The 23254-nt window shown below is 41.1% G+C and overlaps 1 protein-coding gene across 7 annotated transcripts; it reads right to left on the bottom strand.

Moving 5' to 3' along the window:
• Nucleotides 1-75: 75 nt before the first annotated feature.
• On the bottom strand, nucleotides 76-19731 carry GABPB1 (GA binding protein transcription factor beta subunit 1). 7 transcript variants are annotated; one of them, XM_017804986.1, is made up of 9 exons: nucleotides 19643-19731; nucleotides 12855-12962; nucleotides 11859-12026; nucleotides 11215-11409; nucleotides 9989-10136; nucleotides 9538-9651; nucleotides 7788-7973; nucleotides 6734-6849; nucleotides 76-1856 (listed from the first exon to the last, which is right to left on the bottom strand). In XM_017804986.1, the coding sequence occupies exons 2-9, from the start codon at nucleotides 12960-12962 to the stop codon at nucleotides 1704-1706; spliced, it is 1188 nt and encodes a 395-aa protein (XP_017660475.1). In that variant the 5' UTR covers nucleotides 19643-19731; the 3' UTR covers nucleotides 76-1703. The 7 variants fall into 7 exon arrangements, with proteins under 7 accessions (XP_017660475.1, XP_017660477.1, XP_017660474.1 ...); XM_017804988.1 differs by lacking the exon at nucleotides 19643-19731 and adding an exon at nucleotides 19405-19508 and having other exon boundaries at nucleotides 10025-10136; XM_017804985.1 differs by lacking the exon at nucleotides 19643-19731 and adding an exon at nucleotides 19405-19508.
• Nucleotides 19732-23254: the final 3523 nt, after the last annotated feature.

Consider the following 23254-nt stretch of genomic DNA (forward strand, 5'->3'; position numbering starts at 1 on the left):
GTGCCCAACACAAAAGTTTTGACCTTCTAATGCATACACAAAACAACTGAAATGGAATTGATTCTACACTATATATATGTGGAAAAGATATTTAATTGTAAAATAGAAAAAGTAGGCCAGAGTACAGTTTTAAGGGTAATTCTTCCGTGTACAGTATAGATAAACCAGACTTTTTGCTTAAGTTTATATAAACAATTCCATAAAAGCAGTGAACATGGAACAACAAAGCAAAGCACAAAGAATTTTATCTTACAAAAAACGAACCTGCACAGTAGTTCAAAATTTAATGTAACACAGCACTGAACAGTCTTAAGGCAGCTCAGTCTAAGCACAGAACTAGAAGCCAGGAACTCCTGAGATCCATTCCCAGGTGACCACAGGTTCATGTGGTGTTAAGCCAGTCATTTACCACTCCCTTGTGTTGCATTTATACCAGTTATAAAATTGAGACAATAACACTTACCTGCCTCAAGTAGTATAGGAAAGGGTTCTTTAAAAGATTTTACAATGCGCTGAAGATGTAACGTGCCATATAAATTTTAAGCATAATAGATCACTGCACAGACACACACAAACACAGTATCACAGTGAGGAACAATGATGCTGGGTAGGAAAAGCATCACTACAACATAAAAAAATTACTTGTCCAATTGCATAATTAAAATGCAAAAGTCTGTTCAGAAAAAAATGTATCACTGAAGTAATTTCAAGGCTATTGGGGAAGAGAGATCAATAGGAATATTCTAAAATAACTACTATTTGTGTTCCAGTGGAGACATTCTTTTCTATTCATTACTGAACTTTAAAATGTTTGTACAGGAAAATTGTAAGACACACAAAGTGAAGTTTCAATGCCTCCACTACCAAATTTTGCCTCTTAATATGTAAATTAAGATTCTTTTTTGTTCTTCTTAATTACAAATTACATTCTTCCAAGAAATATACCATCCACGATAAAACTGGCTGCTAGCTTACTTCAAATGACCTATAGGCTAAACATTTTTCTCATAATTTTTCTCATCTTTGCTGAAAAATACCTATGCAAGATGTATGTGTAGAAATTATAAAAACATGCAGCATATGTACAAACTGAAAAGTTTAAAAAATATTAGCTTCATATACATGTAAATCTACTTGGATATATCTGAAATTAAATATAAAAATTTCACCACCTAAAATAAAAAAAACCCAAAAATGGTTTTCAGAGAATCTGAGACAACTACTTAAAGCTGTACAAAGATTTCCACCTGGAAATGTCTTATTCAGAGAAGTTGTTTGAGTTGTTATCATGTAGAAATAACTGTTAATTAATTTTGTCACATAATCAATTTTCAAGCTTAAATCAACATCACCCTTAAAACTGTTCTGTTTTTCAGAAGTAGATTCATACTAAAATCAAAAATTTCACAAAAACATTGGCTTTTCATGTTTCTGGATCCCTTCAAAAAGATTTATCAACTTATTTTGAAACTGTAAAAAAACCAACTATTTACAGTATTTAATTTTAAATACTTTTCACAATTTCTAAATTCAGAGTTTTTATGTTACAAGAAATTAATCAGAGCTCACGGCTTAAGTCCAGTTATCAACTTGTAGCATCTTCTCTATCATGAAATCCCATGTCTGTACCTATATCATGTACAGTTCAAGATTGTACTGCAGGTTTTTGAAAGTAACAGGCTTTGCAGTGTGTTCATTTTTTATTAAACAGCTTCTTTATTAGTCTGGAGGCGGTTCATTGCCTCTAACTTCTGCCGATAGGCCTCTGCTTCTTGTTCCTTCTTTAGAAGCTGCTGACGGTATTTTTGTGCTTCTCTGTTTGCCTCATCCAGCTGTTTCTGAAGAGTTTCTCTTTCCTATTAGAAACAGAACCAGCAATACTTTGTCAAATAAGTATCACATACAAGTTAAAAAGGCAAATACTTTTCCTTTACATGCAGCTCAAGTGTTAGGGTATCATGTAGGAACTGTTCAGTTCTTACTCAGGCAGACCTGTATGAATGCTGCTGTGCAAATCAGACATGAATTATAACACCAGACAACTTCCCACAACAAGGCTTCAGCTGTGGATACAGTAAACCTGAGTACTGAGCTGCAAAGGTCCCACTCAAGTCTTCATCAAAAAAGAGCTAAATAAAAAAAGTGGAAGCATGGTGATTAAATATTCACATAATATATTAATATTTCTCCAATGATTCAATTCCCTTTGTTACTTTTAAAAATTGGAATCCAATCTAACAGGATTGTCCCTTGCTGTTTTATTTCTAATCAGATAATATAATGAAAAACTGCTACCTAACAGCTCTTTGTGCTGGAGAGTGTCAGCTGCCCACTGACCAAACTACACATCTCACTGGTCTCTATAAACAGTGATTGATTCAATGCAATTCAGAGTTATGATTACATCCCCAAGGATATCACATCTTTATGAATTAACAGGCATTTAGCCAGATAAGGTTTTTCAATTCAAAAGCAGCAACTGAAAAAATCCTTACTGAAGTAATTGCAGAAGTTCTGTATACAAGTTTGTTGGGAATGGGTATAAAATGGTTTCCAAGCAAAATCATATGGGAAATGCCACTTCCTCTGAAGCTGCCTTAGGAACTAAGGAGAATGCATTTCCATCTCCAGTGATGTATGTACTGTCATTTTGTCTGATGCTGCACTGAGCCCAATTGAAAAAGCAATTTGCTTGGGAAATAGTTTTGTTTTGATCTTCAACCAAATACAATTTCATTAAAGTGCATCATACTTTATGAGTAAGGTAGTATTAGATTTAAAATCATTCTTTCCACTGTAGTCGTTAAACAGGAGCAGGAAGGAAGGCTGTCAGAAAAGCAAGCCATCTCCCAGAAAAACAAAACTTATCAAAAAACTGAGGCCCAGTGAAAATAAGTTGCCTTTTCAGCTTATTCCCATCCCAGCAGTTCAGTACCACATTCCCATTTAATACCTCAAACAGTTGTTAGAAGTTTTGCCTCCCCCACTCCCTATTCTTCATCTCTGATGCACTCACATATTTTCATGGTCAGAAAAATACAAAATACTCTGCCTCCCTTCAACTCACTACTGTTCTCAGTACTTGTCACAGTCACATTTAGCAGTCACATGCTGTGCTGAATGTGCTGAAATACAATGACACAGGTGATCAGATCATTCCTAACAGCAGCACCTGTACAGCAAAAACAACAGGTGAAGGAGAGATGTTATTAATAGGTTATAAAGGCTGGCTAGAATACAGAACAGTAAGTGCAACTTCTTTTTCCATAGGGCTTTAAGAGCTGAAGGCAGCAAGCTGGGGTTTGCTTTGTTTGAAGCATACGCTAATCAAATGAGAGCTCATCTGATCTTGCTTACTTTATTTGAAAAGGAAGTTCAGCTTCCACCTCTGAAAATTTGCATTTTGCTTTTTAAGCAACTCTATGAGCAGTCAATCCATGTAGCAACCAGACTGACAGATGCCACATGAACAGCAGAGCCTACACCTCAGAGGATCTGAAACACACCAACGATGTTCCAGCACCAGTCCAAGCAAAATACACTGCTACTGCTGTAAATTATCTCTGTAGTATGAGGGGAGCCAACAGCTTACATAAAACAGCCACGTGGAACAGAGTGTTGGTGCAAAAAGCTACAAGACAATTGTCAAAGAAGCAGTCAAAATAGCTGATCCTGCTACATGTGGAAAGCAGCCTTTGGAGGGCTGGGATATACTGAGCTGGGCATTATCTATCCCATGAATTTGTCTTATAAAAACCATCAGAAACCTAATACTGCCACGAAGCAAAGCTGCTCTATCTAGTGGGCTGCAGTAGAATAAGAACCATTGGTAGCTCAGCAGCCAGTAGTTCTGCGGTGCATTACAAACAGCAAGAGGCCATCACTGCTATGGAGTGTGTGCACCCTGCAAACATTTGGGGGTGGAGAGGTTCTCAGACCACATCTTAAGAGTATTTCCCACAGAAGAGAGAACTAGAGCTGTGTACCCACAAGCAGTATAGCATATTAAGGACGGGATAAGAAAAAAAGGAAAAACCCCAGTCTCAAAGGGCAAGGCCAAGATAAAACCAGTATCTGCTAGGCAGACTAGCAATTCAAAGCACGTAGATTAGTCCAGCAGCTAACACAAGTACCTTTTAGACTGTCCCAACACAAACAGAATGAGTTAAGGAACTGAGGCCAAGTATATTGTGTGATGGCAGTGGAAAGAACTCAATGCTTGCAGGGGAGCAATTATCTACAGTGAACTCAGTGAAAAGTGGTTCCTTAACTTTGACATCTAGAATAGGGAGGACTGTATCTGATGTTAGTTTAATCAAACCCAGACAGTGTTCTTGGGACATTCTTTAGAACACAACTGAAAGCTTTCTAAAGATCTGAAGTCCTTTAGTATCATATAAACACCTAGCCAGGTAAAAATCAAATTAGAGGATCCTCAGTGCCCTTAAGCAATCTTCCATTTTATCTGGGAATTTTCTTCATTACATGTAACTTTTCTTAACAGTCTAAATATTGACAACAGGAAAGCCCATAACTAAAATAACCAAACCACTCTTTTGAACAACAGAAAAAAACAGGGACATGAATTCACTAGGAGAATTAGTTTATGATTATTTTTTAGTCTAATGAAATTATTGTCCTGGTTCTAATGCGTGTGTGTCACCTTTCAAACATACATCATGTGAAAAACAGTCAAATTAAAGAATGAAAATAAAAATCACTGTACATTAATGAATTATGCATGAAATGAAAAACAGAGTATCTGTGTGACAGGGTTTTTTTGCTGCCATCCCATGTTTAAAATATCCAACTGCTTAGGAAAACTGTCACTCTTCAAAATGAGCCAAAATGTTTGAACTTAACAGAGCCAGAAAAGAGAATTTAAAAACACCACTACCGCTTTAGTCATTTCACAATACTTTCACAGGAAAATTTGTTACTTCACATGAATGGGAGGATTTTCAACTTACAGAAACTTTGAAACTACAGTTAACTGTTCACACACTATGAATTTAAAACAGCTGAAGAAAGGATTCAGCCTTGAATTAACTCTTTATAATGAAATAAAGGAATGAATCAGTGTGAGGCAAAGAAACCAAATAATTAAGGTTTTCTTTATTTCTATATTTTAAAATATTTTAAAAATAATTTAATGAGGAGAGGGGGCCCACTCTCTCCAAATTCAAGTATCTACCACTGCCTGTGACAAAGAAATTTGAAGTGAAATGACTTCACGTGCACTTCTTTAATGTCACTGCTACCAAAGCAAGGTAGCACCATACCCCTGTGAACCACGATAAGGTCCCTAAAGTTAACTGTCCTCCACACAGAGGCAGAGATCTGCAATTCCAGTTGTACAGGCAGGGAAAGATCAGTCATCAAAACCTGCACTTAAAAGTAACAGGCAAAATAACTCATTTAAAGCAACTTCTTTTTATATTTGAGAAATGTGTTCAACATACAAAATTGCAACTGGTAATCCCCTTAAAAGAATTATTGGTAGTGTTATACCAACTATCTCTAATCAGGAACAGATCAATTTATTCCTTAACTAATCTGTATTTTTTTAAATTAGCCTAACAGAATTATTAAAATACTTAAGGAAACATAATTTCCTTTACGAATAATTCAGGCAGATTTTTAAAAGTGTGAGCAAAAAAATGCTTTTATTGTAACAGTCATACACTTTAAAAAATGCAGCAAGAAAATTTCAACTGTCAGGATAATCTGTAATGACCACAAAGCTGCAGAGGACAAAAGTATTTGATGAGACAACTTAGGGACAGGGAAAGCAAGAGATGAGAGATGGTAATTATTGTTATTAGATATGGATAACATATAGTACACACTGTACAACAAAAAGTATTCAATTAGGCACAATTTGATAATATGAACAGAAGTTGGAGACTACAATGTTAGATAAACGAAATATCATGGAGCTGACAAAATGAGAACTTACAGTCTAGTCAAAGCAGACAGCAATTTTCATAACGTTTTGACCAAAACTGGTCAGCACAGTTAGAAGTAACAGGAGAAGGAATGAGATGGTTGACCTATTGTGTCTAATATAAAAAAAGCTACATTTTTAAACTGAACGGCTACAGCTATTTGTCATATAAAAAGAAAAGCACTCTCCACAGTTGTAGGTCTTTTGCACTATAGTTTAAAAAAAAAAAGGATAGTGCGAAGTTGTGTAACAGTAAATTGCTTCGCAATTAAAAAAAAAGGCAGGGGATGACATACAGATAAAAATAGACAAACACAGAATCTTACTGTTTCACATTTCCATCAACAGTTATCTAGATATCATGAATGGAAAGGAAACATTGCTAAAAATATGATCTCACAATCAGGACAAGCATGTGGCTGTAACAGAAAGATGAGGATACAGTTCTCTCATTCATCCCCAGCGGAAAGAGTCAAGTCACTCGATAATATATCGGTGCCCAAATTTAAAAACTAGTCAGTGACCGTAGAGTAAAAACAAAAAAAATTACATTATCACATACTTAAACAAGTGTCACTTCTACATGCATGACCACAGGATGAAGCAAACAGCCCTCCTGTTTTTTTTTTACAACTTTGTAAAAGACAACTTTCAGTAACAGGAGAGACTGAACAAGTTATTGTTTCACACATTTCGTTCTGTGGTAACACAGAAATTAAGCTGAACCACAACCAGATACTCAGTGCTGAACACTGTTTAACACAGATCATGTAATATACTCCTTACTTCTATTTCTGCAGACTCCACACGATTTTCAACAATCTCAATGCACTGTCTCTTCACTGGCGGTTCTTCACTTATCACAGTTTCTTCAGCAATGTCTGTTGCTGGGACTGTTAATACTGAAGACATATTTGTACGTGTAAACATATTTATTTCAAACAATATTTGCACTATATAAAACTCATATTACTTAAGTAATTTTTATAACAGCAACAAAACGCAGAGACATTTCCTTCTGAAAACACAGTTATATAATAAAGTGCATTATAAAGTCAGTATGGTGAAAATTTACTAAAATTTTAGCTGCTTGTACACTACTAAAGAATTTTAAAATTCCTCATTACTGAGATCTACAGTCTCCAGTGTACAACTCTCCAAGCTTCACATTGGCAGTTCTTATGAAGAAACCAGAGGAGACATTTTTATCTAAGTAGTGGTGACAGAGCATCCTTAAAAGAAATCACCCAAAACATACACATTCAAAATAGCACTTATCACACTAACAGCTTCTACAAAGTACATATGGCCCAACAGGAACATTTGTGTCACCCTGGCTTCACTGGTTCTGTCACTGCTGCTCTAAAACTTGACATTTGTCCTGTTAAGAACACACTCCATGGGACTTGCACAGCTTGCTTCATGCATCAGATTTCTAAATCCAAGCCTCACCTCCCCACTGTATTTCCGGCAAGGCAACAGCATAAGTATTGGAAGAAGGCTTCATTTTACTCCACCTTCTAGTTTTCGTAACAAGTTTGCAAGAATCAAACTTATTGAAGGCAAAGCAAGGAGTTATCACTTTTTCCTTAAATGTCCCATTTCTCCTCCATACAGTTTAGTAATTCTTCCATTCTCTCTTCTAATGCAGAGACTCAGCTGACATGTGTTAACCCACTGAACTGCAGTAGCTCACGTCTGAGTCTTCTGTAGTATAAGAATTCTTCAATGTACACAAAATTGTCCAAGCTATTTGCACCTAACAAGTCGTTATTATTACTGTAACTAAAACTGGAATCAATCTGTTCCTCAATCTGGAATCATACAAGTCTGAACTCACCTTGCTGTCCATCTGGCATGGTCACAATGATGGGTTGCCCTATTCCACTGGTTGGAATGGAATGCAGGTTACCCAGCTGAATGCCATCTGTAACTATAGTAATAACCTGCTGACCTCCAGAACTGACAACTTGCTGAATGGCCCCATCCACAGATTCTGCAGTCACAACTTCTTCTGTGGCCACAACTATCAACAGATTAGGGAAGAAATTAAGTCAGTTTATAAATTAAACTTTGTAATTTCAAATGCATTTTGGTACAACTGAGAAAAAATTTCTTCCAGAACTTTTTAAATTTGACCCTCCCTCAATTAATACATTACTGTGTATTAAATTTTAATAGAAATCTTTCACCAGACCAACATAAAGCACTCACATTATGAAAAATACATGCAACACTGTCCTAGTCTACCTTGCTCAATATAATAATTTTTTTTTTGCATTTTGCTAATAGATATACCCCACTCAAAATTGATGCTTTGGGTTCCGTATTAACATGGCAGCAAGAAGAGCTACTTTTAAGAACACAAATAACTTTTACTTATAAATAAATAAGCTGGACTAAGTTACACTAATAGAGGAATTAAAAAAAAATTAAACCTGAAATACTACCTTGAAACTACTTCTCAACCAATGCCTTGCCACCCATACATCAGGACCCAGCCCAGATTTCTCTGCTTAACACAACGGTTTTTAAGATGGTAAAAAACTGAAGGACCTCTACAGAATCTCAGAGCTTTGTCTGTACTGCATCAGTACTTCAAACACACCCACAACTTTATTATATAAAGTATGAAACAAGACTAAAGCTGACATTTTTACAGATTTGAAAAAGAAAGATTAAGCTTAAAAAGTAAAACAAACATTTTATGTATATAACTTCATATGCCACAGCTTGCACTATATGCTGCAACTCAGGTCTTGTGCTACCACTCTTATTTTTTAAAACAACAAGATACTGAGACAAAGAGCAAGATCACTAGTAACACAATCAAAGAAATTCAAGCACACTAACTCTGTATTTTATTTTCAATTTGTCAGGGTAAAAGCAAAGCCTTTGATTAAAATAACAGACAATAGAGTGCTTTCTATCTACCAAGATGAAATTAAAACCCTATAGACCTGTGTTGTGAGGTTCAAGATGAGAGAAGGCAGATAAAACCCTGAAGCTTTCATCTTTTAAATTAATTACAATATAACATACACAGAAAAATCACTCTGTAGTTTAAATAATGACTGCAGTCACTGTCTTCTGAAGATCTTTATGTTCAGAGATCACTGTCCTATAGCACTGCTTAAACATTCACAGAGTGTTTATTCAGTAAACCAAAACAGCAAGTCCCACATGAATAAGTGATGGTGTACTGAACTTGATTTGGCTTCCAAGCACAGGCTCAGCAGTAAGAAAGACCACTGTCACAGAAAATTCCCAGCTGCAAGTGCCAATACTAGGTGCTGTGGCAAACAGCTCTGATCTTTTTCTGTTTCAAATTCAATATTGGGGTTTTAGTTCTGGAAGGAAACATTGCAAGGACTTCTTCAAACCTTGAAGGAAAAGTGGAGATTTTGTCTAAAGTGAAGCTACTCTATATAAAAGAAAAACAGCCCCATAAATATGGTCATTATTCATTCCTTGCTCTCTTCTTGTACCTATATCCATATAAGCACTATTTACCACACCACTTTGTGTGCCACAGGAAAGTTGAATTTTATGTACTTTTAATTATTAAATTAGGTTAAATGCTTTCTAACCTGGTGTTTCCGAAGAATTAGACAGGGGAGCTGATGCTTCTGCTAAAGCTGCCAACGTAGCTAATACTGATGTTGATGAATTTCCAAACTGTACAGCAGACACTCCTGTTTCATCTAGTAGAATGAAAAACAGTTAGCTGATAAATTTAAAACCACTAAAGTCTCTTTTTCTATTATTATTGCACTGAAGCTTCTAACACACACTCAATTTTCAGCAGCACTCTGCTGAACCTAGGTGCTATTCTGAAGCTGTTTGTTAGGCAAGTACAACTTCTGATAATTTAGCTCTGTGAAGATTGCTGTTTTAGGCACATATGTATTTACAACACATAAAAAACACTGAAGAGGAACATGGTAACTATTCTTACCACTGTTTTTCCTCAAAGCTTTTCACTAAGTGTGAAAATCAAAGCATAAAACCCTAGTGGCTATCCTAGAGGCATCTGAATACCTGTTCCATTGGATGTATTTGCAGAAGATACCAGACCTGTTAGGTTCACCACCCCTCCAGGTCCAATGATGAACTGTGGTGTTGCTGCGTGTATCGTCACAGTGTCCGGACTCTCTGGGTTTGTGTTGATTTGGTTCTGCATTGCAATCTAGGACACAAAGGCAATCACATCATTCCAACTGCAGGTATAAAAAAGCAGTCATTTACCTTGTGTAAGAGCTACAATTACTGCCATTCCACACAAACAGGGAGGATCTCTCTCATTATACTCATGCAATACACACACATCATGTCACGTCTCCAAGTACATAAACGGGGGTTTTTTGGCAGAAATCTAAAGACAAAAAGTGTAACAACACACCACTACTTCTCCCTACCATTTACTCTAAATAAAGAGGACCACATAAAGACAAGGCCCTTTTGCAGATACACAAGCTCACATATCTAAACCAGAAGCCTGAAGAACCAAGACTGCTGGGGCAGACACAGGCCATGAAAATCTGCTCTGACAGCTCAGCAATTGCTATGAAATGTACATGGCAGCGTCCTTTTTGTTTTTCTTTGAATTATTATTAACTTCTCTTTACCCTTTCTGCAATGAAGAGCAGGCTGAAGGGACAGATCAGAAGTTCAGACAATTCAAGATGCAGGGAAGCAACAGATTTATACAGTGGCATAATGGTATTTTTCATCTGCTTTCTATTATTTTCTCAATAATGCTTATCACTTATTTTGCCTTTAACAGTAGTATTGAACAGTGAGCACACATTTCCATAGAAGTATCTATTACAATCCTGATCACAATCACTTCTCCAACAATTCAATCCTAGCTTTTCTGCTTCTGGAAAAATTGTCATCTCTTCTCTCCTGTCTTGATCTCCAATTGTTAGGAGATTAATATCCATATAGGAAGCTAACTGAACACCAGGGTATAGTCAAAACATACTGTCAGAGTAGGGAGTTAATTTTTTACACCTCAGTTGTGAAGAGTCCACCTTGTTCTGTGTATTACAACACTGAAATTTAAGAAAATAAAGGATACATATCCTTGATTTTGTAGGTGATGAAAATGTTCTTCAGCCAAGCAATGTTTACTAACATTAATCTCATCTCCATGTAGTCAACTAGACTGGAGTTTGGCATTATCAGTCATTATATAGTGTCACAACTGCTATATTAAAAGCTTAGTTTATGACGTGTAATCAAGTACAGGAATCAAAAGTTACCTGTAATATTTCTGCAATGTCTTCGTTCCCGTTGTCTACTGCAATATCTAATGCTGTTTTGCAAAATTTACTCTGAGCATGAACATCTGCTCCATACTTTATCAAGAGTTCTACAACTTCTTGGTGGTGATGCTCAGCGGCCCAGTGAAGTGCAGTCATTTTGAGCATGTCCTTGGCATTGACATCAGCACCATGCTACAAACAAGATCATTGCATAAACTATGTCATTAGAAGTATCTGACCAGAATGGAGCCCAAAATTGTCTTTCTCCACCAGGAATGCCTTGATATCTTACATTTACAAGTTCATTAAAAGTACTTCAATCTAACTACCAAATGAAGTATTTACTTCAAAGGATTAAAGAGTTCCTAAAGCATATCTCAGTTCTAAAATCTCTTACTAAACACAATGTCAAATTAGGGAGTAGACTTATTTTGAAATAGCAGTGAATAATTCACCTGAAATCCTGATGACTTTAATGCTAAAATAAATTACAGTTTAACAGGAAAACAAAGCTCCCAATGCACACAGTACAACTGTCGATGTAATTTCAATCTTAGTTTCATGACTAAAAGAAAATTGCAAATATCTGATTGTAAACCATTGCAATATTCCCATCTCAGACTTGTTTCAGCAGTGCTCACCTTAAGTAAGACTTCTACTATGCTGGCATGGCCTTCTGATGCTGCCATATGTAATGGAGTTCTGTCCACTTTGGTTCTGGCATCCCGACTTACACCTGCTCGCAGCAACACCTCCGTGGTTGAGTAGTGTCCATACTGTGCTGCTAAATGAAGTGGAGATGTTCCCAGCTGGAATGTAACAGAAAATGTGGAGTTTTAACAGATGCCAGTATGAAGTATTTCTTCTTATTCTGGAGCTATCAAACCCAGGTGTCAAGCCAGCACTTAAAAATCATTCTCCCTTGCAGTCTCAAGGAAAGGAGCAGTTGGGGCTTTTACAGAATATGAAGAGGAGTAGGGAAAGTTTGTTGTTGTTTCCTTTTTTCTGTGATTTTTCTGTCTTTATGAAGTGTAACATTTCAAGGGGCCTAACCCCATTTTTAAGGTTGGTCACACCATATCAACATTGGAAGGGACCTTCGGAAGTCACTTAAGTCCAATCTCCTCCTCAAAACAGAGTTAATTTGAAAGTTAGGTCACTAAGCAGATTAAGGCTCTTAAGAGCTTATAAATACCCTGGGAATTTTAGGTACCTGACCTCTCTATATAACCTATTCAAAAATATGCACCTCTGAAAGACAACTCAGAGCCCCTGTATCAGGGAACTCTCAGCTGCACACATTAGGCAGTTGGGACTGCTTTCATAATTCAGACCTCTTACTATACTAAATGCATAAACACAATAACTAGGATGATGATTATTGCTTTCTCCCATTAACAACTCCAAAGTTCATCTTAAAAGTCACCAGAATGAGCTCATTCACAGTCTGTTACTAAAATCAGTAGGAGGTTATATGAAGAAACAGGCAATTTTAATTTCAAATTAGACATTAGATGATGTGACTGCAGAATTCCAAGAAGAATTGCAATATAAATGCATAATAGTAACAATACTATTTTCTTCTTCACGTGAGAAAAGTAAGATGATCTACCAAACACTGCAAAAGTTTTCATTACCCAGTCTGTGGTAAAAGGTGCTCCATTTGCCATCAAAATGCGAACTTCGTCATCTTGACCTGCTCGTGCAGCTTCTAAAAGTTTCTTTCCCAAATCTACTAGTGACATCTAGTGAGGGACATACAGGAATATAAAGGCAAAACAGAAATATTAATACTATTTTAAGTGCATATATGCTGCTCTTTTTTTCAATTATTATTTCTGAACTACTCTGAAAAGTTAAAAAATTGGAGCTGGCATTCCAGCCATGGGAACGAGCTTTGTTGATCACAATAAGCAGCTTGATTTTAGAATTACTTTTGCCAGCCAAACAGAACTGATACTGGGGTGGAGATTTCAGTATTACAATGCTGTAACCACAGCAGCTGTGAAGTTAAATTTTAAACTGAACTGGATGCACATTTCTTATAGCAGAAGGTGGTTTAGAAGCTCTCACCTGATTCTGCAACCTTCTGCAGCTTTGTCCAGCTTTCAAAGGGTACTACAACATCGTGGCTGCCATGTCACATACCCAGAGGCACTGCATCCGCTCACCCAAAATGCCCACACGCATTTAAGAGGTACCACTATGTAAACGCATTGAGATAGATATGAAACACAACACCTTCCTGACATCTCGTCCATCACTATTTTTGTTCACCCTAAAGTATAATTTCTGTATTCCCGGTTGCAAAACAACACAACAAGCATATTATTGTACTACATACATACATACATACACCAGATGTATGAAGTGTTTGACTGAAAACAAATACCACTACCTGCTTCAACTGTCTGTAGTTACCAAGCAAAGTTTTGAGACATGACTCAGATACCAGCTGAAAAACCCTCCCATCGTGATTAGATAACATCCTCTTACAGCCAAGTTCCATATAATACAGAGCATGCCAAAATACAGGTAGACAAATGACACCTATCTCTTTCTGTTACATCAAAGATTTCCTAGAAATACACATTTTTAAACCCACTCTATTTCATACTCGCTATTAAATTTGTTCAGTAAAAAAAATCTGAACTAAACCTTAACACATGCTGCTAACCAAGATATATCATTAACATTTTAGTCCTATAGCTATGTTTTCCACTACCAGGTTGCTAAGAAGGGAATTGCTTTCATCAGTTTAGTTTCCAGTCACATGCAAAGTAAAGTCTGTTTTACTCATAACAGCAGTTGAAGGCCACGCAGCCAATTTCCTACACAAAGGTAGAATATATCACCTCTGGAAAGAAATCCTCTTAAACATACACATATATCACAAAAACAATGTATTTAAAAACTTCTCTGGCTCAACTGGCAAACTCTGTGTGGTCCCTTGCTCAATAAACTGAAAGCTATGGACTTTGGAAAAAATTAGAAAGGAAGACCAAAATACTGCAAATGGAGAACTTCACCATGTATCAGTAGGGCCATGAATCAGAGCAGATTATACCTCTTTGTCTATAGAACTGACTGCAGGCAGCACCATCCCTTTCACCAAAATACTCCATTTATGTCCATCCTTTTAGTACACATGGACATGTTGATTTGTCTCCAGTCAGAAAAGAGAAGAGAAATAGGAAGGTTGCAGGACAGGACAAATACTGACAATGGGAAAAGGAATGAAAAATAGGATCACAGTCAGATGCAGAGGAAGGGACAACTGCTGTTGAAGAGCAGAAGAGAAAATCTAGGAAAGATCCTGAGGAAAAGAAAAAGAGGCAATCTATCATCCCTGTTACAGAGAGACACTGGGAATAACGATATAAACTAATAACAGGACAGAGATGACATTTGGCAAGTGCAGCAGTGAAATGAAGGAATATAGCACTCCCTTTATATGGTTTCTTTCCCCCCCCCATTGAGGATTGCAATTTAAGAAGGAAAAGAGCATATGCAGACACACATACTTTTTCTGTTGGTCTAATACCACCACATCAAGGTCCTCAGAAGCAAAAGGAAAGCTGGAACTAAATGCAAAATACTGACGTTATGAACTAGTTCAGAAAGGCAACTATCCCTTTTCCATGTATTTAATTTTGTTTTAAACAGCCGTAGAGCAAAGCAACTAATAAAATCTCCTTTTGGAATTGCAGAATAATTGAGGCTGGAGGGGACCCTGAGCTGGCTCAAGGCTTGGTTTTGTTGCGTTTTGAATGTCTCTCTATGGATGAACATCTCACCACTTCTTCAGCCTCATTCCAGTGTCCAACCACACTCACAGCAAGAGCTGCCTTCAGTGTACACCTTTCTTTCTCCACTAACCAAAAAGACAGTCATGATAACAAGCTTATACTTGATGTCTATTACACAACAAAAATAGATTCATTAAATTACAGTCCATACATTTAACAACACACCTATTCAGAACCCACTGACCACACCTGTACACCAGTGAAACAACCTGCAAAGTTGTTACAAAAACCCTATGTAGCAAAAATCAAGTCACCAAAAAACCAAAATTATGGTGGCCTGCAAAATACAGCAACTCACTCCCAGGAGATGTCAGGGACAAACTGCAGCCCGAGATCAACACCGTTTCAGAGCCTCTCTGAACAATTACCGTTGAACACACTGTCAGTGCCAGTACACCAGTTCTCATCTCAATGCAAAAATAAACAGCCTTGTACTACACTCAATAAGAAATGTTCTAATCAAGGAAAAACATAAACCTTCATTACCACGTATTACTTACATTAACCAACGCTCTCTCCGTTGATATACAGTGCTTGTATTTTAAACAAGCACAAAGCATCACCAAAGTCTGTATATGCTTCATGATGCAGAATTTTAACTTCAGTTAAAATCACACGAATTTATTTTAAAAATTAATTAAGTTGCAGTTCTCATGGGGTATTTGGAAGCGTGCTTGGGCCATCTAGTGGAAGAAAGATAAATTACACTGTTCAACTAAAATAATAAAAATCCCATTATGTCACTATTGCACTAACAACAGCAAACGAAGAGGCCTTTCCAACAAAACTCATGCACATTCAGTCACTTTTAACCAATGCATTCAAAAAATTTCTCAGGAGTAGTCAGCCCAAAGCTCATTTCTATTTGGGAGACTGTTCCAAGGACCAGTACTGTGAGGTCAAGAGACCCCTCTGTAACATGCCCCACACTCCTCCAGCTGCTGTGACTGGAACATACCAAGAAGGGTCTGCAGTGTGAGAATTTCCCTTTCCAGAAAAATTTTTCAGCTGCTGTAGTGAGATCATTTAGTAACACTACAATAGTGCAGTGACACTATCACAAGCAAAGTTTTATATATGTAATACAATTAGATATTTAAAATTGAAATGAGATTACCATTTCAAAGCAGGACTCTGCTGCTACTCCACAGTGTGTTACAATGAACTCTACTGAACTGTCTTAGAGGGTTCTCTTTCCGGTATTGTTTCCATCTAGCTTGGCCAGCACGACACCTGTGTAACACTTTACATGAGGACTCTTTCAGAGAATAAAAACATCACTGGCTCTGAAATAGTTTTGAGACTGTTATAGTTATTTTTATGGCAATCTGATTGTGTTTTCAGACTTCTAACAGCTCCTACACAACTGTGTGAACAGAGGGTTTTGTCTACAACTGAGTAAATCGGGGAGAGCTTCTGCTGGCTTTGGACTTCTTTGGACCTCCTGAACTTCCACATTTCACTACTGCAATGCATTCTGTACAGTATCATTAGCCAGATGCCACAAGTAACTGGTAATTAATACTTATATCAAAGTATTATTGCTATTTTACTTCAGTACAATAGAAAATCATACTACTTTTTTGCATCCATCTTAGATCTAAGTTTTTATACATTCTATAAAACTCTGAAGATGATATATCAGAGGGGTATATAATAGCACTCAGCAGGAGTTTAGGTGGAACTGTGTGTGAAATGGGCTCCATGGGGAGCAAGTGGAGCTGAAAAACATGCAGCTTGGGATACCTGGGCTACCACACCACAGCCTACAGACAACGGAGCAGCAAAGTCTGCGATCCAAAGAAAAATTAAGTTTGGCTTAAAATGTTGCAGCATCTTTCAGACTGGTGTCCTGCCACAAGGATCCTGGACCCAGCCTTGTTCCTCTTCTACCACTGAGTGCTGAGCATCAGCTGGTCAAAATCAACAGGCACAAAACAGCTGCTGCAAAACATCTGCCGACCCAGAGATCCTGCAACCGCCAGTGTTTGTACTAAGTACACTCCTGGAAGAGACATCCTTCCACTAGAGGAGCATGGACTGCTCCATGCAACCCACCTACCTGCCTAATAAGGATTTGCAATCATTCCTAAAAACTCCAGGACAAAGTTCCATTAAAGGCTAATTAAAGAGGTTTCCCTACTGAAGTGATACATGGAAGAAGTGTACTTGGAAAATTGCTGGAGACTCACCATCTCTCACATCCATTACATCTGGAAAAAGAATGCCCTTTCAGAATGTCCTTCTTTCCCCTATTACAAAAATTAACCTGCTTCCCCAGACCTGACCTTCAGAAATGCCATCATCGTACTAATTCCAACATCACACATTAACAGCAGAAACTCAGAATTGCCATTCCTAGCTAATTTTATGTGCCTGTCCATACCAGGGTCAACAATATTTTGAAACACAGCATATACTAGTTAGCATCACTTAAACACTCTGGCATGATTTTACTGTACACATCAATTAGCAGCGATTACAGCAACTTGAATGGGATAAGCTCAAAAAGTTCATGTATTGTTTCCTGAGGGAATCAAATGTACTTTGACAATAATTTCACATGTGATACTTCAAATTTTAATATAAATATCATAGGCTTAGACTATGCACATTTCTATCATGATAGTGAAAATTACACTAATATGTCAGTCGCAATCAGCTTTAATTCCAGTGCTTTCAGCTCTCCCCTATGACTTTTTAATTAACTTCTCTCTAGTTTGTTCCAACAGCAACATGACCTTCATGTCAGACATGCACCAGATGAAAAATACCTGATCTGAGAAAAGCAAACATTGTTGAATAGCGTAGTGGAGAAGACATTCAAGCCCTTACTAATGCAGGTCTGTCCTCCAATTAGGTTCATACATTGATTTAAATAAGCTTTCATCAACAATGCAAGTCCCTTAAATAATACAGATGGTAGGAAAGTCGTCTCCTTACAAAGGAGAGCACAGATTTGGTCATTATCTGCAACACCTAAAGAGTGTTATTATGCAACAAGGGCGAACCATTGGCACCAAGATTTGTGTTGGCACTGCCAACAAGCTACAAAGCTTTCACAAATAAGTTTGGCACTAGATACCAAAAAGGTTACTTTACAGCAGCTACAATCAACACGAAGGATCTAAGTGCTTGTGATCTAGCCTTTGAATTGTACTACAGCCTTAAGAGGATGTCTCAGATTAATTGAAACTTGAAATACCGTTAAATAAAAGTCATCCACCTTCCAACTACAGCATCCATTATATCAGAAGGACTCTTCCTCGACAGTTTCTGTCTAGCACATAGGCCTAAAAAAAACCCAACTCGAAAACAAAGTGATTTCAGCAAAGAAAGTGGGTCACGAACAAGCATCTCTATGTAGTGTGTGCTGATCTGCCATATACACTCTTAACCTCACTCACACAGCAGACTGAGGTTCCCTTACAAGTACTTTTGTGGGCATACACAGCTCAACCAAACTGCTTAGTCTCAGTAATACTTCAGAAGTAATGAATAACTTAAAAGCAAATAGGCTAAAGAACTACAGGGCAAGCATTCACAACTCTATATTTAACTTTACTATGCAGCATTTCCCACTAAACGTAAGCTATCTTAGTAAGCAGGTTACAGGAAAACATACAAATGCTTCAAGAACTGTAAGCGCAGCCGACTTCCTACAGGGGACTTCACCAGTGCCCCACCAACGGAAACTACTTTGACTACCGGGGAGAATAGGAAAAAAAGAGTCCACACTGTAACACCTCATCCCACGTTTATACTCCCACCATACGCTTTATTAAGAGTCCAAAGCACGAGTTACAGACTCCGGGAGAGGGGCACTGCGGCGGGGAAGCGCTGCCGTCCCGCCCGAGCCGCCTCTCCCCAGAGCACCTTTGGCGCCAAGCCTGGGCTCGCAGCTCCGCCGCCCCGGGGGCGCCGGGCCGGGGCACGGACCGACCACCCGCCCCCCGCGGGGCCCGGGGCCGTCCCCACGCGGCCCTCACTGCGCTGCCCGGCGGGCAGAGCCGCGGGACGAGCCGGGCCCCGCTCTGCCCCTCGGCCCCCGGGCCCCTCGCCGCGCTCGCCGCGGCCCCGCGGGCCGCCCAGGCCGCCGCCGCGGCCCTGCCCGCCGCCCGCGCCCCCCGCGCGGCGGGGTCCCCGGAAGGCCGGCCGGCCGCCCGCTCTCCCCGACAGGAAATCCTGGCTGGGCTGGGCGCTGCGGAGGGAGCCGCGGCGCCGGGTTCCGGGGGAAGTGGAATTATTTTTTACCAGCGAAGAGATCAACTTCCACATCCGGTAACAGGGCCCTATACAAAGGCGCAGACTGACCTGGAAAGGCTTGGCCGGCCCGGGGGGGGTGAGGGAGAGACGGGGCGCGGGGACGGGCCCTTACCGTGCTGCCGACCCGGCCGCCACCGCCGCCGCCGCACCGAGTCGGGGCTCCGCAGGCCGAGAGCCCCACACGAGAGTCCGCGCCGCGCCCGGCGGAGGGACACGGCGGGCGGAGGGGAGTGGCGCGGCCCCGCGCGGCGCTGGGCGGCCGCGGGCGCGCGGGCGGGCGCGAGGCGGCGCGGGGCGGCCCGGGCCGGCCCGGAGGGGCTCCGGGCACTTACCATGGGCGCGGGAATTACCTTATTAACACACACATCGAGGGAGAAGGGGCGCGCGGAGGGATACGGCCTCGCCGTCGCGCACCGCGCATGCGCGCCGCCGCGGGGAAAGGCGGGGAAGCGCGGGCTGGAGGGGCCCCGCCATGTTCCGTTCCGCCGCCCGCCCGGCGGGGGCAGGGCCGGCCCCGAGCGGGCGGCGGGACGGGGGCGGCCTCCCGAGAGGCAGCTCGAGGAATGAGGACGGGGGTAGCCATCCTGGGCTTCCCTGTGCCACGGGGCGGCGAGGGTTGCGCTTCCCGCCTCACGGCTGCTAGGGCTCTTAAATCTAATCCCAGGCGAGGGTGTCCTGTCTGAGAGCCAGCTTCGCTGCCTTGCCTGCCCTGGGCAGGGCTTTACATAGAATCACAGAATCAACTCGGCTGGAAAAGACCTCTGAGGCCATTGAGTCCAGCCTATGACTGAACACCACCTTGTCAACCAGACCATGGCACTGTCACGTCCAGTCTTAAACACCTCCAGCGATGGTGACTCCACCACCTCCCTGGACAGCCCATTCCAACGTTTAGTCACCCCTTCTGTGAAGAAATTTTTCCTAATGTCCAACCTAAACCTCCCGTGGTGCAGCTTAAGACTATCCTCTAGTCCTATCATTGTCACCTGAGAGAGGAGCCCGACCTCCACCTGGCCACACCCTCCTGTCAGGGAGTTGTAGAGAGTGATGAGGTCTCCCCTGAGTCTCCTTTTCTCCAGGATAAACACCCCAGCTCCCTCAGCCACTTGTGGGACTTGTGCTCCAGATCCTTCACCAGCTCTGTTGCCCTTTGAACTCATTCCAATACCTTAATGTCTTTCTTGAATTAAGGAGCCCAGAACTGAACGCAGCACTCAAGGTGTGGCCGAGTACAGGGGAAGCTACACTTTGGGATCATAGAGATAGGATTTGATAGAATGACAGCTCCAAAATTATTCTAAGACCTTGTTGCTCTGTCAGAGGTCTCTGGCCTTCAGTCCCAGGCTGGCACTGGACCTGACAGCCCAGCCCCTGAAAGGTTTCTCCCAGTTTTGTTTTAACAATGCAAAATGGTCATGCTCACATTGTCCCCAAAACTATTCCGAGTCATAAATCTGCTACCCCTGTGAAGTGTGAATCTCATAATCTACATCTTTCAGGAAAATATACCAACGACAAAATTCCACTCTTGGTTTGGAGATCATAATACCTTCTAGATAATCAGAAGAATACTTACAGCAACATTGTGCACTGAGCCATTATTTTCTGCTTTTGACCTACCTAACTCAGCTTTGGACAAAATGCAAATAACCATATTCCAAGGAGCAACAGTTGCCTCACAAATATCCCAGAACTGACTCCTGGAGTCACTGCTGGAATAGCCCCGTTGAGTTCAAGAGAGCAGGCTGCATTTCCCATGGAATTCCCATGGCAGAGCAGCCCTCCAGGCTGAGCACAATGTGAGGCTCACACCCCCCCAGCTGACAGGGCCCGCTGCGGTGCTGCAATACCTGTGATTTGAGTTGGGCTACAGGCAGGAGTTTTTGTCGGCTGGTTTTTCTGGGCCTGCTCAGCCAGAAGGCGGCAATAGAGAACAAATCCAAACACCTCTGGGCTGCTGCTTGTCACCAGGGCATAGAAACCTTGAATCTAGCCTCCAGCACATCTCTTTTTCCTTGTTGGCAAGTGTCTGTGTCTTTCAACAAGCATTTAGCTTGTCCTGTTACTGCTTTTCATTTACACAGCAGCAGCAGATACAGAAAATGTTACAATGTGCTCACAGGCGTGTGCCAACAAACAGGAACACTTGGTGGTGTTGGCTGCAGTGCTATGGGAAAGTCAAACTTTTCATATTAATGACCGTCTTTCATAGAGGTGAAGAATGCAGCCTGCAGTTAGTCCATTAGCACTGTATATCAGTTTTCATTATTATGATACAATAATATAATAATAATGTCTATTTTTTTTACAGGTGTGCTGGTTTAAAGATAAACCAGCAGGGGAAATGAACTCAACTCAAAAGAGAGATTATAAATCAGAATAACAATTTAATAAAATAATACAATAAGTACGATTATACAGACAAACAACTGGTTTTAACCCACAAAACCCAAATGTATAACCCAGCACCCTGGGGCATGAACAGAGTGGTGTTTGTTGGGCCCCCTGAGCCCAAAGTAAAGGGAGAGGGGGAAAACCTGTTGGTGAAAGTGCTGTTGCAGTCTGGTCAAGAATGGTAATTGCAGTCCGGTCGAGAGTGATGGTTGCAGTCTGGTTGAAAAGTGGTGGTTGCAGTCCAGTCGAAAGTGGTGGTCTGCAGTCTGGTTGAGAGCGGTGATCTGCAGTCTTCCTCTGGATCCCACGAGTGGTTAAAAAAGCTCCAAGACTCCAAGATTATATATTCTCTAGTTCAGGCAGGAATGCTCAGTACTTCCCTCATGGCGGGGAGTTCCACAAAGGGTATGAGGACAGAAGCACCCTCCTATCTCAAAGGCCTCTTAACACCTAGTTTATAGCCTGAGGAGTCAGGCTGCTCTGGGCAGAGGGTGTAAATAGTCTATTGACAACAGTTTCTGGGAAATGGCATGGAAGGCTATAGAATACACAGTTTTGGGTTACACCCATACAATGATGAACTGGTCTCAGCTGTTCTAACTAGGACATGCTTGAGCCTTTCCTGTGCTCCATACCAACCAAGGTTACTGTACCACTAAGTGCTGTGATACAATTCAGCCTTCTGGGCAATTAATTGGTAGTATTTTGGAAGGCTACATGGAGACAGGCAGCTTTCTCATTTGGCTTCATGACCTCCCTGTTTTGTAAAGTGGCTGCAGGAGACTGCTTCAGTTCACAAGACACTTCCATTGGCAAAATGGAGCAGTAGGTTGGAGTAACTGAACCCCTCCCCTCCCGCCGACACAGTTTGGGGGCAGGCCAGGACTGTGGCAGTACAGAGCATCTTTCTGTTTGTGTAAGATCTCGATGGCACGACCTGCCTCTCACCTCCTTTCTCCCAGCATGGCTATCAGTGTGTCAGCACGTACCTGCCATCCCTGAGGTATGACGCTTGTAATAACATCACAAGCTGCACAGAAGACAGTCACAGCAAAGCCCGAGATCTAAACTCACGATGTCCCCTGTCAATCCAGTTTTCTCTAGACAAAAAACAGGATATTTTTATAAGGAGAGGTGACTTGCCTTCCCACACCTGATCGCAAAGTGCAGCAGTGAGCCAGTTTAACAGCCCGTACAAAGACTGGACGCCTCACAGAATGTGACAGACCCAGAGGCCCCTCGTAGTGGCTTGGCCTCGGTAACAAATCTCCCGAGGCCAGGCGGGGCACGGCAGAGAGCCCCGCGCTCTCCGGGGCAGGCGGGCGGCGTCGGGCCGAGGTGACCCGCCTGTCCCTCCCCTCCTCGCTCCACCGCCCCCCCTGCAGCTCCACGGCGGCCGTGGGTCCGTGTCCCCGCCCGACCCAGCGCGGCCGCGCCCCGCAGCTCCCTCAGGACAGCAGCCAGGCCCCCGCCGCGGCCCGAGCCCAGCCCCGTGGCACGGATAGGGCCGTGAGAGTCCCGCCCCCGCGGGGAGCGGGGGCCCGGCAGGGAGGGACGGAGGCAGGGAG

The sequence above is a fragment of the Lepidothrix coronata genome, unplaced genomic scaffold, assembly GCF_001604755.1.
Source record: "Lepidothrix coronata isolate B3197 unplaced genomic scaffold, Lepidothrix_coronata-1.0 Scaffold11, whole genome shotgun sequence".
NCBI lineage: Eukaryota > Metazoa > Chordata > Aves > Passeriformes > Pipridae > Lepidothrix > Lepidothrix coronata.